Source organism: Esox lucius, chromosome 17, assembly GCF_011004845.1.
Source record: "Esox lucius isolate fEsoLuc1 chromosome 17, fEsoLuc1.pri, whole genome shotgun sequence".
Taxonomy (NCBI): domain Eukaryota; kingdom Metazoa; phylum Chordata; class Actinopteri; order Esociformes; family Esocidae; genus Esox; species Esox lucius.
This window is the reverse complement of record NC_047585.1, coordinates 17,984,737-18,001,643: the sequence shown is the minus strand read 5'-3', so window position 1 is coordinate 18,001,643 and position 16,907 is coordinate 17,984,737. Positions and strand designations below refer to the sequence as shown.

The window sequence follows — 16,907 nt, the reverse complement described above, 5'->3', positions numbered from 1 at the left end:
TTAGATAAGTTAATTGTTTAAAAAAAGTTGTGTGGGCAATACCTAACCCAAAACTGAGTTCCCCCTGAAATTATTTTTCTTTAAAGAAACTTTGGTGCAGGATTAAGTCTATGGACTATACTTTTGAAAAATGAAAACTATTGAGATAAGACTTTTATTCGATGGGAAAATGTGGAGTATGTCCGCCCAGGTACCTAGGCTTCCCACTTCGGGCCTGTGGGACCACTGGTCTTTCTCTTCTGTTCATGATGACCTAATGGTTCAGATTTCTACATCCGATGGGCTATCTGGCTCTCTGTTTATCTGTGACGAAGCGCTATTTGAAGAAACCATCACAACTTCCTCTGAGTCTTATATTTGATTGGTAGATCGTTTTGTGAAAAGGTGGAACATCCGATCTACATGACAAAACTGGCCAATGGCCAACGTGCATTATTGGCCTTCGCTTCTGTAAATATGTCGATATTTTATATGCACAAAAAGAAATCTACATTTTAAAAAGTCGATACCTCTCTTGAAAGGTACTTCAGTCACATTTGCAATTGTAAGTATGACAGGACATTATATTTTTTATGATTGTGTTTGAAAATATTACTATGGAGAGCAAGATAGGAAGCTGTCATGTTGCTAGCTACGGCGCTAATTTGCTAGCTACGTAGCTAATATATACATACATTTTCTCATTGTAGGTATAGCTACAGTGCTCAGAAATTACTGCTATGTTTTTATTTTTATCCTAAGTGATACTAATTTGGTCTTAATACGTTCGTTTTGTTCGCTTTGAAATCCATGTAGCTATACAAATTTAGCAGAGCATAAAAGCCAAAACATTTGTACGATTTGTTCTATTATCTATGTTTGCTACGGTCTCCTGTCGAACGTGCAATAAATTCGTAAACATTAGGTAACCAGTGCTAGAAGGTGTTTGGTTGAATTTTATGGTTATAGCTTTCGATGGCCAAGACAGATGGCTCTGACATCAAAGGGGCGTATTAGAGTACGTTTGCTACTGCCATCGATATGTCACTGTCAGAGGAGATAGTAAAATTAAGGATATGTTGTATCACTATAACTAACAGACCTGTGTTTATTGTTGCTCTTTCTATAAATATTGGCTTATCTAAAGTCCAGAAGATCGTAACATTAATTTCCATTCGTATTGACCACAACTAATATAGTCTATGGGTTAAATTTTTTTCAGATTTGGAGAGTTTGTGTGTGAGTGTTTGTTCTTCTTCCAGGGTGTAATTACTTGTTGCAGTCCGGAGTAAATTGCTCACTTGTGACATCAGTTACAGTGAGGTAAGATGGGAGTGCCGTCATAGAGTGGAGAGTCCATGGATCAAGAGGGTTAACAGAAGGTGGAAAAGATGTCTTACAGTAATAGGGAACTGGTGGTGTTTTTTATAAACTATAAACTGTCCCAGAGGAATTATTCCTGTTGTGAATTGGAGCTGGAGGGTGCAAGTGGACGGACTGAGGGAGAAGAGGCTACTGCAAATGGGTCTGTGGGGAATGGCAGGAACAGCAGACGCAATTTGGGAAAGCCCTCAACTCCACAGGGGTGCATGGAGGCAGTGAAAGCAGCACTACGGGACTCTGCAGATGAGTTTGAGCTGCGCTACACCCGTGCCTTCAGTGATCTCTCCTCCCAGCTCCACATCACCCCCGCCACAGCCTACCACAGTTTTGAAAGTGTGATGGACGAGGTGTTCAGGGATGGGGTTAACTGGGGTCGTGTGGTGGGCCTGTTTGCTTTCGGCGGGGCCCTATGTGTTGAGTGTGTTGAGAAGGATATGAGCCTCCTAGTGGCACGTATTGCAGACTGGATGACCACCTACCTGGACGAACACATCCAGCCCTGGATCCAAATTCAAGGAGGATGGGTATGTTGGAGCTGATACTACACATCTGCATGCTATATATACTTGTTATGCAATTTGACTGTAGGCTTCTCATTGTCAGAGTTAGGGTTGTTGTTAATGTCATCATTCATGCATAACGCATAGCTACTAACAGTGATCCACTTGTTGTAGCAGTCTCCTTAAGATTGAACACGTCCAGTTAGAAATATGCAGATTTGTGATGCAGACTAGAAAGGCAGGAGGCGGTGTCGAACCCTGGTCTCTGGCGGGGAGGTGCATATGTGCACAGAGCTGGGAGTGTTTCCACTGGACCGCGGCTCCACATGTCATCTTTTAATTTCAACACATCCAAATACAGCGAGGCTTGGGAATATCTCAAAAATTTTCTGCTGCCAAACGAAGGCCAAGTTTGACAGGTTGTGCCACTAGACTTTCCACATATTTGGTTGGAAGGTTCTGGGAATAAGTATTTGAGGTGAGATGACAGTTTTTCACCAGTCAAGGAAAACAATGTGTTTTGGTGTCTATTTGGCCTTATTTGTAAAATCTGGCCAAAGCATATATTCAATTTTATCAATTTAAGTTTATCGCTGTGCCATAGTGTTGTGGAACACAGATGGGTGGTGAAAACCCAGTTCATTATAATAATCCTACACTGTCTCTGTTCCCTGAAAGGATCGTTTTGCTGACATTTTTGGCAGAGATGCAGCTGCAGACATCCGACGTTCCCAAGAAAGCTTGAGGAAATGGCTGCTATTTGGGGTGATGCTGCTTTCAGGAGTGCTGGTTGGCACTCTCCTCATGAAGAAACGCCAGTAAAGTGGTAGTATTCAAGCCACATTTAGTTTACCCAAGCACATATAAACGCTAAATCAACAAAAATAGAACTTCATAGTTTATGTTTACATAAGCCCAGTCTGCTAGTGCACTGACAGAAACCTGATTAATAGCCCTGGCTAAGACAGTTGTTGGGCAATTAATTTGTTGCTTGGTGAGCTGTCTCGCTACTCACCTCCTGTCCTGCGCTCTGTAACTTTAGTTTTTCCCTTTGAAAAGTGATATGTAAAATAACATTTTGACATTATTTTCTTACTATTATTATAATTATTATTATTATTATTATTATTATTATTATTATTGCTTTTATTTGTATTATTTACCTTGAATAGAGGGTGTTGCATTTCAGATGGAAAATGCGCAATGGACCTGATAAGCTAAGAGTGAATGGGAGAACTACAGCTGGTGTGTTAGATTTGTGTTACCCTTCATACAGTAGGACCAACTACAGACATATGCCGATTTACATTGAAGATTCCAAATGGTTGTTTTTATTTTATTAGCTCTAAGATGTTAACCTAACCTCTTTGTTTGAAATTTTCTTTAAACATTTTGTTCCTTTCTTGCTGTACTGGAGTTTCAGGCATGCACTAAATAATAAAACATATTTATGTTTTAAGTGTTTTCTGTGTGATTCACTGGTGATAGTCCCACATAGTGAGTACGCTGAAAGTTACTGTTGTCAGTTGATCTAGCTGTGCTGCATTCTCAATATCTGCCGTTAGGGGGTGCCTGTGCTTAACAAATGCAATGTCTAGCATTCCCATTTTACGACCTAGTATACTGTTAATGTCACATCATCTCTCTCGAGTTCTTTGCCCATAAAATCAGAAAATTGCTTGCAGCACTGATGGCAGTGAAACAACCAACTTTGTTTGAAATTATACTTCTGTCACCCATGCACATTTCTAAGGTATGTGCATTTTATTTTTGAATACATACATGGTGGTAAATGTTTACACCATATATGCAAATAAACATGCCTTGTATGTTTTTTTAAGCCATTTTATTCAAGGACCCATACTGAACATGTACATTAGATTCATATGCAGGCTTCTTTTAAGAAGTGTCTTAATGTATTACTCTAAAGGACAATATCGAAGGCTGGGGCCAAACCGTTGCATTATTTCTACTAACAAGTTGTCATTGGAGTCAACAATATTGAAAATGCAAGAAATGACTAATGAAAGTATGAATGGAACTGTCATGACAGATACAGCGAAGTGTATGGGCACCAACGGATGGCCTATAGCGAGCAGGCTGGGCCGAGCCTGTGGTTGCTAATCTCTCTCTGTCATTTGTTGCCATTTCCCCAAAGCATAGCTGGCCGCACCAGCAGATAAAGCCAGTTAAAAGGCAGAATAAATTATGGAAACTTACCAGCCACTCAGATAATCTAACACTTACTCTTCATTCTTATATGAAATTCCCTACCTCAGCATCTTGTTTTCTGTTTTTCTTCAAAGCTTACCACTGAGAGAGGAAGAAGCTAAAACCGTTAGAAACACAAGCAGAGTAATTTATTCAAAAAATATGTGATTGAAGTACAGAGAACATGCTGTGATGTGAGGAGGGAATGTTGTGAAAAATATATTTTATTATAAACATTAACTTGACTTTAGCTGTATATTTTTTTATTGCATTCTTTAAAAACAGGCTGATGATGATTCCTGGGTGAAAGTCTACGTCTCAGTGGTGTCCAGATGTTTACAAGGCTAAAACTAAATGTTACATCACAAATAGTTCTTATTGTGACTTAGTCAAACATGGATGCAGGTGTTGTAAGGACACAAGAACACAAATTACTGTTTGCTTCTAGATCTGGTCTATTGAGTGTGTGTTTAGATATGTTTGTATAGTTCAGTGAGTGTAGATACTTATATTATACGCTTGTGGCCAACAGTATTGGCATCCTTGCACTTTATTCAAATATCTCTCATTGTCTTGAAAAATAAGTTAAAATTGAACGAAGTTTTTGGTCGCCACAATTCTTTATTTGACTGTTAATAGTGCAGTCACTTTGTTTTTGATTCAGAATGTGATATATAATTTTAAATCAGAACATCAACAGAATCCACACTGATAAAATTGTTGACACCCTGGAATTAATAGTTGGTAGCACCGCCTCTGGCCAAAATAACTGCAAATAAAAGTGCTTCCTATAGGATTGGCTTCCTGCACCTCTGTATTGGCAGTTTGGACCACTCTTTCTGTGCAAACTGCTCCATTTCTCCCAGGTTTGAAGGGTGCCGCCCAAATGCTTTTTTTCAAGTTTTTAATGGAATTTAATGGTTGGCTCATTGCTGGTCAGTTCAGAACAGTCCAGCATTTTGTTTTGAACCATTCCTGGGTGATTTTTATAATGTGTTTGGGATCATTGTCCTGCTAGAAGACATTTGACAGAAACCCAGCTTTTTTGACATTACGCTCTGAAATTCCTTGGACAGCAAAACTACCCCAAAAAAACGCTGAACCTTCACCGTGTTATAATGTGGGCAAGGTGTTCTTTTCTTTGTAAACATAGAGGTGTGAATTACAAAAACACTCAAATGACGTCTCATCTGTCCACAGGAGATTGTCCCAGAAGGATTGTAGCATGTTCAGGAGTGTTTTGGGAAATTGCAGTCAGGCTTTCTTATCTCTTTCTCACAACAGTGAGTATCCTACCATACAACCCTTTTCACTGAGTTATCAAGAGAGAGTTCAGAGTCAGCTTGAATCCGTGTGACAGTTGATCAAGGTGCTTTCTCCACAATTCAAAGAATCCTTTGCTGTGCTCATCCATGAAGTTTTCTCTTGCAGCCACGTCTAGGGAGATGTCTACAGTCAGATGTGTGGCCTGTACTTGCAGCCTTGAGATTGTCCATGCTTAGATACAATCTTATGTCTGACCACGGACTACGCTGGGGATTTCTTCTTTTCACCATGCTTTTCTCCATGGTACACACAGTGACACAAAACAGGAGAATGAGTCCTTTTCTCGAATGAAACTGTTTGAATGAGTGGTTTCGATTTTGCAGGAACCTGCCACTCGCCGCAGGTGAATTTAAATTTCCAAGGAAATGAGAACCAACTGCTTGAAATTGAAGTATGCCTAACTACTTCTTGAAGGTGCCAGTAATATTTTCCAGGCCATTTTAGGATTGTTTTTGTGGAATAAGCAAAGATTAAATTATTCAGATACTTGAGTTTTGTACAACTGCAAACCAAAGAAATACGTGTGTAGATGATGTTTCATTTTCAATTGTTTTCTAGTAGATTAATTGTGTTGTTTGAATAATTACCACACCTGTAGATGTATGTATAGATACCTTATGTTTCTATAGATACATGTCCACAGCATGTCTAGATTGAGAACATATCACGTTAATAAATATATTTAGCATTTGAAAATAAATATGCAAATCAAATGCACAGTAATGATGTGATAAGATGACTTTTACACAGATCCTTTTCAAACATAGCCTCTATGGTCACCATGCCCCATAAACAATTCAAATCATTAGCTCATCATTGCTGCAATTCTCATAATTGATGATGTTTTTTTACATTGAGAAGTGTTTGCTGTTGGATTGTGTCTGTTGAACCGTGTTTTGGTCTTGGGTCTGAGTACCTGTGTGAGCACTGCAGAGCCTCTGACGGAGTGTGTATTAGTGGCTTTTGGCAGCAGGTGGCTGTTTAAAAGTCTGTGGCTTCAATGATAAAGTAATCAGTAGCTTGACAGCCCCTCTACTGAACAACCATAACCCCACGCCTCACAAAAAGAGACACTTTCCAGGTCATCTTCTACACTTAACTTCTGCTTTTCATTTCGTTCTATGCCCGTCCATACCAATATGTTAATGTAGCATTCATCTTTTCAGCTGGCTCAGCCCCGTTAGATCATTATATCTGTTACAACGTGTTTATTCAGCCTTTGGGTTATTTTTTTGATGTGTAATAACAAAGAAGAGATTGTGTTATCCATCCCAATGAGCATGCATGCATTTGGATGCCCATGGTGTGTGTGTGCGTGCGTTTGTGCGTGTACGTGTGTGCACGTGCGCCAGCTATGTGTCTTTTCTTGTTGAACTATGGGTAGATAATGCCACATCAATCTAAATATAGACACTGGCACACGTTCTGAACTTGAGTTGAATGTTTTGTCACTTCAGCTTAATGGAAAATGTATGATTTGCATGTCTAGTTCTCCCAAAACAACTCCACTGTCATAGTCCCTACCTCAATATAGTCTGGACAAAGACACTATTATTCCTCACTGAATGAGAGTACAATGCCATGATAGTGAAACTCACCGCAGCACCTGAAAGAGTGTGGATCATTTAAATACCATTTACACACTCAAAACGTCAATCTTATGACTGAAACCCTAATAGGAAATCATTAGAAACATTTTTCTATATTTAATACTTTTTTTTAAATGTTTTTGTGTACATTGTAAGAAATAACAAATACAGACATGTAGCAAATGCAAAACATGTTTCACATTAAATGTCCTTTCACCTTGTTCTACTGAAATCATTAACATTTGAAAAGGGGTATTGTAGTCCACAAAATTCAGCCTATATATACATTTCATTCCACCATTGCACATGTTAATGATCACAATAGAATATTTAAACTTCACTATAAAATAGTCCTTTATAAACATACAATTATGTCTAACAAAACACAGTCAAATGTTAGAATAAAACTTTAAATCCTTTGATCTTGCAACAATGTGCATCCTTACTATGTCCAGTGTTTAGATGATTGGCTCAATTTAATTCAAAACACAGAATCTGACTGTCAAAATGTTGTTGCCCCGCACACATTTCTGTGAATTATGCAGTTTCACATGGAAAAATCAGGGGTCAAAGAATATATAAACAGATATATGGTCATCGCCTTTAAAGAACTTGGTTTCACTTAACACTTTTGTAATTCCCAAGGTCTGTTCATGATACACTCTGGCCTGAAAGTGTCTACATAACCAACCTGATTACCTATTCAAGTCAAGGCTGAAAACTAATAAGACTAATAAGGGTAGACACTTCATGTTTATCTGCCCTGGGAATGCCAAATTGTTCTGAAGTATTTGTTTCCTGTATACTCTTGTATATTAAACCATATAAATATACTAATAATTAATCTGACCTATATATCGCTTTTATATATATATATATATATATATATATATATATATATATATATATATACTTATATAGCACTTTTCTAGACACCTGAAGGTCACCTCACCCAATAATAATAACCATCATTAAATATTGTTATGTAAATATAGATGTTTGTTGTTCATCTTTTGCACCCAGCATTTACACAATAGAGACCATAATATAGATTGTCACATCACATATGACGTGGCTGTTATCACATACTAAGCTCAAATGTTATTTGTGAAAAGATAAATCTGTTCATACCTCACGTTGGGTTGGGTTGGGTTGCACATATGAATTGCATTTGTGGTAAATTTAACATGTTAGAAGATTTCACATGTGAACATCATGTTTTTAGATTTCTGAAATCTCCACATGTAAAAGTATGAAACAATGTGAAAATCACAATTGAATAAATACTAAAATTATAGAAATAATGAAATGTTTCATTTTTTTAAGTACTTTTAAGAGATATTTTCAGCCATTTTTATCCTTTCGTAGACAGTGTGGAAAGATGCTGAAAGAGCAGTGGGCCAGACTCATCCCATCCTTCCCATCCTTCAATGGTACATGTGAACCTGAGGCAGGGGTCTGGATCACTGGACCCCCCCAGACCACTAAAAATGTTAAACACGGCGCTTTCACCATACACTGAAAACATCCAAAGACATAATACATTATACATATCTTCCCTCCAACATTTTTGATGTGCAATTTAAGATTAAGGCCTTGTTTGAGTCTACTCCCAGCCGGCACAGGATAGTCAAATATTGGTCTGTCCTACATTCCTGCAGGATTAGAACCTGGATTACATCAGAACTGTGAAGCAGTGACTTATTGGTCTGATTTATATTATATTATTTTATCTGTAATTCAATATCAAAATAACAGGGAGACTAAAGAAAGTGTGCTCTGTCAATTGTCTTGATAACCGTAACCGTTGATTTGGGCAGGATGAAGTTGTCCATATTTTTGTTATACTTTCTATAAAACAATTTTTTTTACATTGCAACAATATTTTAGATACTAGAAGTTGCAATCAGTTGTGATTAATCACATCTATCTTTTGATTAATGTAATTAACTTACATTTTTCAAAAATCTGAAAATCTGACATTACGAATTGAAGTGGCTATTTTGATAATTGAAAAATATACACATTTTCTGCTTTTATGGTTAAGTTGTTGAGTTCTTTCATGGGAGGCCTCGGTTCCATTGCCACTGGTTACAGAAGTAATCATGTGAAGCTCAGAATATCACGTATGAAATGTGTCTGGGTCATCTGAACATTTTGAAGAGTTAACATGAAAAATGTTCTACTTTCCAAATAACTGTTTTCTTGTAATTTGTCCAAAGGCGTGTTCATACATTTGTCTCAATGTATGTTTGTCCCTACATGATTAATTTACATACACAAAACTAAATGGGTATTTTGGGGAAAATCCCAAAAAAAACGTTCAGACGTTTATATGTGTGAATTTATATTTGGGGTGACATTCAAAGCAAAGGTTTTCCAAGTTAATAGAGACTACATTACCATGATATTTGAACTGCACTATGCACTACGTAGATATTCTGCACTAAGGATTTAATCGAGCCAAAGATCAACTTTTCACGCAAAATTGGTAAATAAACAAGTACAAAGGAATTAATATACAGGACATCAAAACAAATGAATTAACCAGCAGGCTAGCTTGTGTCTCTATATTGCCTATACAGTAGGTCTTGTGTGTTCCGGGATCTATCTCACACTAACGTGGGCACCATGCCAGGGTTTGGGTGGTGGGCATATGACAGGTTGGCAGACTGATGTAGGCCGGTTGGTGGGGAGAGCAGGTGAGGGTTGTGGCTGTAGGAGAGCAGTGACCCGGGGCCCAGGGAGTAGGGGCTCCCATGGTCGTTGAGGGCGGGACCCTGGGAAAGGTTGGAGTACTGCTCTAACATTGAGCTCTTCTTGCCCTTCTTGTTCTTGTTTGACACTTTGCGGTTTCGTGTTTGGATCCCATCTTTCTTCATTGTAAGGGGTCTGTTAACCTGCAGGAAGTGAAGAGTGCCTCATGTTTATTCATATTAATGAATCCCCTCTTTCTGTTACTCTTCTCATACTACTAGATTACTGTCCAGAAGGTAATTATTAAAAAAAGACTTTGAGGCTTTATTGAGGTCAGATCTTTGGTTCAGTGACTGGGGTTAAGTAGCTCGGTGTTGAGTTGGGTTTTGTATAAACAACCTCTTCTAGGTGCTTCCTAGAAACAGATTAAATTAGTTCTGTACTCCAGAACAAACCCTTGGTCATTAACTCACATTGTGCAGCTTGAAGTAGAGTCCACAGGCGTTGCACACAGGCTCACCGCCGGCATTCCGTCTCCACAGTGTGGTGGTGCTGGTGTGACAGTTGGCACATTGTGTTCCGGCCCGTTTACTGACAATCTGAAAGAGAGATGCGTCAGTACTCTGAATGAAATGTTAGGTCCAATGTTTATATTGAATTATTGTGTTTTCCCACAACAGACTGATACATCAATACTGTGGAACTCAACACAATCATTATGCTATCCAGTCATTGACCCACTTCGTACCAGTCTTTTCTTGGGCCGGATCAGGGGTCGGTTCTGGCCGTTCATCTTGTGGTAAAGCCCGCAGGCGTTGCACAGGTAGTGGCCCGTCCCGTCTCTGCGCCACAGAGGCGTGGCCGTGGCTCCGCAGTTGACACATTCTCTGGCCTCTGCCACAAATCACACACACTGTGTCAGCCTCTTCCTGTTCGCCTGTTCTCAAAGAATCATCCACAGGATGTCCCGAGTACTGGAGGAAATAACTAAGATGGAGGGGCGTGCGTATGTGGCGTGGTACCTACCTGGTGGGGAGAGTCTCATCTTATTTCGTAGTTTGGGGGAGTAAGAGGTGCTCATCCATGTCCCTTGGGAGGAGTAGATGCCTCCTGTGCTGAAGTCCTGGGGAGAGGTCATGTAGGAGCTGTAGGGGCCCAGCATGTGCGAGTGGGAGTGTGGAGATGTTGAGTACACGCTCCCGGCAGCTGAGGTCAGATTGAGAAAACTGCTTCCACCACCTCCCCCCAATGGACTCAAGCGCTCTGCCTTCAAGACCTCCTGAAACCTGGGACTCTCCTTGCCATCCCTGCCTGGAGAGGAATAACCATCTATCGGGGTGAAAGAGGGAGTGGCGCTGGAGGCGTAAAGCGAGGTTGGGGTGTGTGGGTGCAGAAGAGTCTTGGCTAAAGGATTGCTGGTCCAGGTGGAGGATGGTGGGTTGTAAGGGGAGCCCAGAGAGTGACTGCCAGACCCGTCCAGCCACTGCAGGTTGCTCAGGAGAGAGGGTGAGGAGTACACCTGGCGAACTGGACAAGACAAAATGCATTAGAAGCGAGTCTTGATTACCAAACTTTTCTTGAATTAAATTTTCAACGTGAACACATTAACACGTGAAATGTAACGTTCTGATGTGTTATGTTACTGCTAACTTGAGCTGTGTCTGTAGCCCGATGGAGCTCTGTTGTGGCCCGGGTTAGAGAAATAGGAGGGCAGGCTGGTGTAGTCAGTCTCAGCGTTGGAGAAGAAGGGCTCTTCCTCTTCTCCTGGAGGCAGTAAGCCAGGTTCTGAGGAGAAGCTGCCCAGTGGACCGGAACCAAGCAGAGCCGGAGACACCCAGTGAGTCTGTTCAGAGGAATCCTCCATGCTTGCTAAGCCAGTCACTCTGAAACAGCATTTAGTACCATTTAAATGTTTCAGGTAGAATTTCTGCACTAATGTTGCATTTTAAAAGTATGTTACATTACATAACATGTACAATTCATTAATACAGAGCATATGGAAAATATAAACAAACAGATGTTTTGAATTTAGGAAGAATTGCTAAAGAGCAAAAACTGATTTTAAAATCTCTTTTCAGGTTTTAACAACTTCTAGGGAGATTTTAACCCATTTAAAAATGATTCATTTCCCCCATTTTATTATCAACTCTTTCATGTGAACTGAACTCTTGATTTACTATGGTGAAACTATTCCCTTTAAAACTATGATTTCAAAATAAACAACAAAAAACATAAAATTATCAAATAGTGTAAAAGCCAATGGGCTGACCCTTACACACATGAATACTTTTAACCATAGATAGGAAAGCTAAAAAGTATTTATATAAAAACTAAAATAAATTGTCCTCATTTCACTAACAAAACAAGCGGATTCCTGAGTACCTATACGTATTTTATTGTTTTGTTGCCCACGACAGGGTAAATCCATGTTTGCTATTATTATTACGTTGAACATGTGCTCTGACCAAATATGAAATTACAACCTAGTGTTGACCAAATGCTGATGTTGTGTTTCTGTTATTTCAAAGAAACACTTGTAACTTTAAGACATGAAGGTCATTCGACAGCAGTAGGTCCTTTCAAACTTCCCTTTCAAGGATCCTCATTTGCCTGTGGCTGAAAGTAGACCCTAAAAATAAATAGGTCTATCTATAATTACCGTGTCCAAACGTTTGCTTACTACAACCAATTACCATTTTAGGAATTCCTATTATAAGTTTTGTAAAAGTAGAATGTGAAAGAAACATCCCTGGGGTAAAACACTGAGTTCTAAGTAACAAACAAATGAAAAAAATTGAAATAATCTGTAATAAATGTTCAGTACTTGCATTATGCTTAGATAATTGGATTTCATTGGCATAATGTAAATTATAACTAGTATAAATATGTTTACTACTATCACTGTAGTGGGAAATTGATGGTCATATAATGTAACAGATAATTATTCTAGTCCAAAATATATATATATATATATATATATGTAAATAACAGGAGTAACGTCTGCTATGTTACGCACAGTTCATAGTGTACAGAAAGTAGAAGAGAAAACGTAGTACCATATCTTTATAATTTTGTGATAAGAGGAAAGAAGAGCCTGATAGGCTCTGAGAAAATCAGATAGAGCATATTATTGTCATAATAAATATACCAAGCAGCCCTGGTGATATGACAGAACATCATCCCTAATCTCATCTGATTCAAATATATGTATTGTCTCACAATTACTGATGATTAACAGCAAGTCGACATAGATAACCTCTCTCGTGGAAACTCCACAACAGTGTTTTTAAAATTTTCAGCATTGTCCAGACAAAAACATTACCACAACAATAAGTAATTTTTTTATACGCGAGGAAAGTTGTTTACTTTCATTGTATAAGCGTACAGCAAAAAAACACAAATCTATTTTACTTTTTAAATTAACATCCAAATAAAATACACTAAAGCATGATCAAAGATGATAACAAGTACTGCAGGTATTAGCAAGAAAAATGTCATGCTGAACCACAATGGATGTGGACTGATGTACGCTTGTCAGTAAAGAATGGGTTCAACCATGTCATGAAACTCTACGGTAACTGCTGAGTTTCAGTGAAACATGATCAAACTTGGTAGGTCATTTGGAATTTATTTCATACACATCCCCAAAATACCAAATGAAGTGCCCAAAATCTAATCCCATTTTTATTTACTGTTTTATTATAACCCACTCCTTTTCCCTAATTGGAGGATCTGAAGGAGTATAAAAAAGACAAAACAAATAAGATACTTCTACTACCAGCAACAATAAATTAATATGCAATGCAAATGTAAATGTAAATGTTCATTGGAAATCATTTTCAATTCCAACCCTGAAATGCCCAAAGATCACTGCATCTTATCTCACATAGTGTTGCAGCCAATGAAACATCTAATAATCTGTAATGAAGCGGAAGGCTAACTTCCCTAGGTCTCAGGTTCAAACCATTACACTTGTCATCATCACTGGCCCTGTAATGTGACAGAAAAGCTGCACCTACCTTGGAGTGGATGTCAAAGGTAGAGTGGATTAGGTTCACTGTGTAGGATGCCCAGCTCAGGGAGAGATTGAGATATTGCTCAGCCTAAGGTTTTAGATTCTGCGTCTGTGTCTGTATGGGCAAATCTCCAGAAGAAGAACTGACATCTATTACCCCTAGAAAACTGACTGAAGTTAGGTTCGAAAGGGAGCGAGGGGAGGGGTTGGGGAGAACTGTTTTCATAAAGACACACCTCCTGGGCCTACTATACCCAGAGACATCTAATTTGTCGGTTAATGTAGATTCACTATAGTCAGTCCAAACTTGGTTTGCTATTGAAAGGAAAGTTTTATTTTTGTACAGTTCCAACTAGGTCAGGATGGTGTTACATAAAAAAGAGGAGTGACAGTAGACAAATGAGAGGTATTAATGTATATTATTTATATCTAGTCCAATACGACTTTGGAAGTCAGAATTTCACTCCCTCCATTGGACTTCTGTGCTTTGGAATCTGTGTCTAGTCCTGAGTTTCAGTCTTTATTGACTAAATGCAGCCAGCAGCCAGCAGGGTCTTTTTTTGTCTGTTGATGGTTATGCATACAGCAACGATAAGACACAAATGGGAAAAGAACAGACAGGCATTTAAACAAAGCCAATAAAAAATGCAAAGAATAAATTTCTATGCGGTTCAACACAGCTTAGAGTGGAGGACAGTAATGCAAATCGGGAGTGCTACAATCATGGAGAGAGATATGGTCAGGCTCTGGACAGGCCTCACTCGGTCACAGGCATTTGGTAGTCAAAGCATCCCATACTTTCCTCCTCCTTTGTTCATTTACAGTTTTCAGGGAAATTAGGAGAGAGTCGGAAAGAAGTGAATCCTTTCATTGCACGAGAAGCATGCTCATTGCATGTAACTGTTTATTTGTGGAAGTGGAAATGTAACAGAATTTCACCTTAACAGCTGCTGTATAGTCCTTGTTTCTATCACGGTGAAATTATTATAATACATTACTTAAATTGAAGTAATTCATCAGACAAATCCGAAGTTGGAGAGATTATGTTGAGTCTTACAGTTCACTTAAAGAGCAACATGGAATGAAAGAGAGAGGGTGAGGGCCTGTTCTGGCGGTGAAAAGGTCTGTGTGAGGAGAGCAGTGGAGTGGGATGTGGCTGGTGACACTGTCAACGAGCTGCTTGTCTCTGATAAGAGGTTATCAAGATGGAAGGGGGAGGCAAGGAATTATTGGCCCAATTAACCCGGTCACTCAGGAGACCCAGAGGAGCACAGGCACCCTGAAAAGCCTAGCCAATAATAGCAGGCAAATTCAAACGTTTGTGTATTTTCAATGCACTGGCATGTACAGTGACACACAGAGGCGCGTGCACATACGCCCAGCTCACTCAGAACTATAAAGAAGTGACAGTGTAACCAGCGTAATGTCACAGCTGAACAGTTGTGTTGTAAGGTTATGACCTGATGAATGGGGCAGCAGGAGAAACAGGGTTGTAGGCCAGTGGTCAAATCTCCAATTCCCAAGAAACAGTTTTCTGTGTATGCAGAGGTCTTATCTCTACCATACAGAGGCTGCTGAGCCATTCTCAGACACCAGTATACACCCGGGACTACTGCCCCCCCCCCCCCCCCCCCAATCTCTCTCTCCGTAACTTGTGTGTTCCCATGTACATGCTGTTAATGAAGTGTGCACTGTCTGAGAGATATAACATATGGCATATCCGAAATTAGAAAAGGTAAAAAAAAAAATGTATATGTTTAATTCAACACTAATTCCTTACTGAATAATAATCTGTCGTTTTTTTAAATGTTTGTTGTGACAAATTACAAGCTGGTACCACACCCCAACTGTCGTAAAACATTGACACACCCCAACATATTTGTATGTGACCTAATAAACAAGCAAGGCTAATGTCAGCATTTACTTCATCTGACATGAGCAAGGCTGAACAACATCCAACAATGTTATTCACTGAGCTTTGATTTCAATATTCATGTAATAAAAATTTGCACAATCATGGCCCCTTTTTTAGTTCTTACACTAGTAACAGCTATACTACATATCGACATACATGTATACATACACATTAGAACACCAAATACCATCACATACATTTTCTGTCTAATCTTATTTTTCCTCACTTGATACTTTGATGGCCCCTTCTTTCTTGTATTGTCTTGAACATGCCTGGGCATGTTCATGCCTGGGAAGATTTCATGATGATAGTTACTACCATCATACCTAGGAACATTGATAATTGGTAGAATCCAAGCAAGATTCCTAAATCCTTGCAGAGCTCATGTGTGAACATCATGTGATTGCCCTCTGGTGGTGGTCATGGTTCTGTCTTTATTTCAGGTGGAGTGTCCATCACAGAGTTTCTCAAACTGGTAATGCATGGCTGTCTTCCACTGGGGGTCGCTTACATAAAAAAAACACATCCACCATCGCTTTTTTAGAAACATATTTTACTACAATATCTCTATGATTTCTACTACTCTAATACATTATTTTATCAGACAGAGCATGGTTCAATAATTATTTTTATATTCTATTTTAGGGCTGTTAGGGCTGTTTTATTATGGGCTATGAAAAAGTGTATTTCAGTTTAGGTTACTCCCTTCTTTAAAATTAGGTAAACCAAATTCAAATCAGAGATAGGGATCTACGGTTTGTATTGGCTATGTATAACATTTTTATTGGGATGTCTACTAAAACATAAGGAAAAACCATTAAGTAATAATTGAGTATAGATTAGATGTACATTGCTTTTTATTGCGATTTTGCCTCAGTGCCTTTTAACATGTCATATACCAATGCATCATTGCATGAATGACATGCATATGTATCTATTTCGGGAAAAAATATTAAGTTCATCATGAACAAATCAGCAGCGCTATTATGTTCAATATCAACATATACAAGTGCTTTTGGTTCTTAATGACCCGTGATTACATTCAGTGTCATCACATGAGAAGGGGTGTTTACCTATCATTTGAAACTGGCAGTTATGAATCTATTCATAGTTTAATAGAGTGGCTGTTTGCCAGGGCTCCCAAGTAAGCCTATGATGATTTTCAAATTGTTTTCTAATTGCACTGTTCTTGGTTTACCTGTTTTTAGCCATTTTAGGAAACTGCATTTTTGTTCACAATAATTGCAGAAATAGTTTAAAAGTAGTTTTATGTGTGGTTCATTAAATTGGGC

General features: G+C 38.8%; 2 protein-coding genes across 2 annotated transcripts; one reads left to right on the top strand and one right to left on the bottom strand.

The window, feature by feature from the left end:
* Positions 1-384: 384 nt before the first annotated feature.
* Positions 385-3,321, top strand: LOC105017364 (bcl-2-like protein 1). The gene is made up of 3 exons (XM_010881916.3): positions 385-544; positions 1,242-1,886; positions 2,541-3,321. The coding sequence occupies exons 2-3, from the start codon at positions 1,371-1,373 to the stop codon at positions 2,682-2,684; spliced, it is 660 nt and encodes a 219-aa protein (XP_010880218.1). The 5' UTR covers positions 385-544; positions 1,242-1,370; the 3' UTR covers positions 2,685-3,321.
* A 4,782-nt stretch (positions 3,322-8,103) lies between these two features.
* gata1a (GATA binding protein 1a) lies at positions 8,104-13,853 on the bottom strand. The gene is made up of 6 exons (XM_010881918.3): positions 13,705-13,853; positions 11,336-11,568; positions 10,712-11,212; positions 10,434-10,579; positions 10,159-10,284; positions 8,104-9,888 (listed from the first exon to the last, which is right to left on the bottom strand). Exons 2-6 carry the CDS (start codon positions 11,547-11,549, stop codon positions 9,601-9,603), a joined length of 1,275 nt encoding a protein of 424 aa, XP_010880220.1. The 5' UTR covers positions 11,550-11,568; positions 13,705-13,853; the 3' UTR covers positions 8,104-9,600.
* Between the last annotated feature and the right edge of the window lie 3,054 nt (positions 13,854-16,907).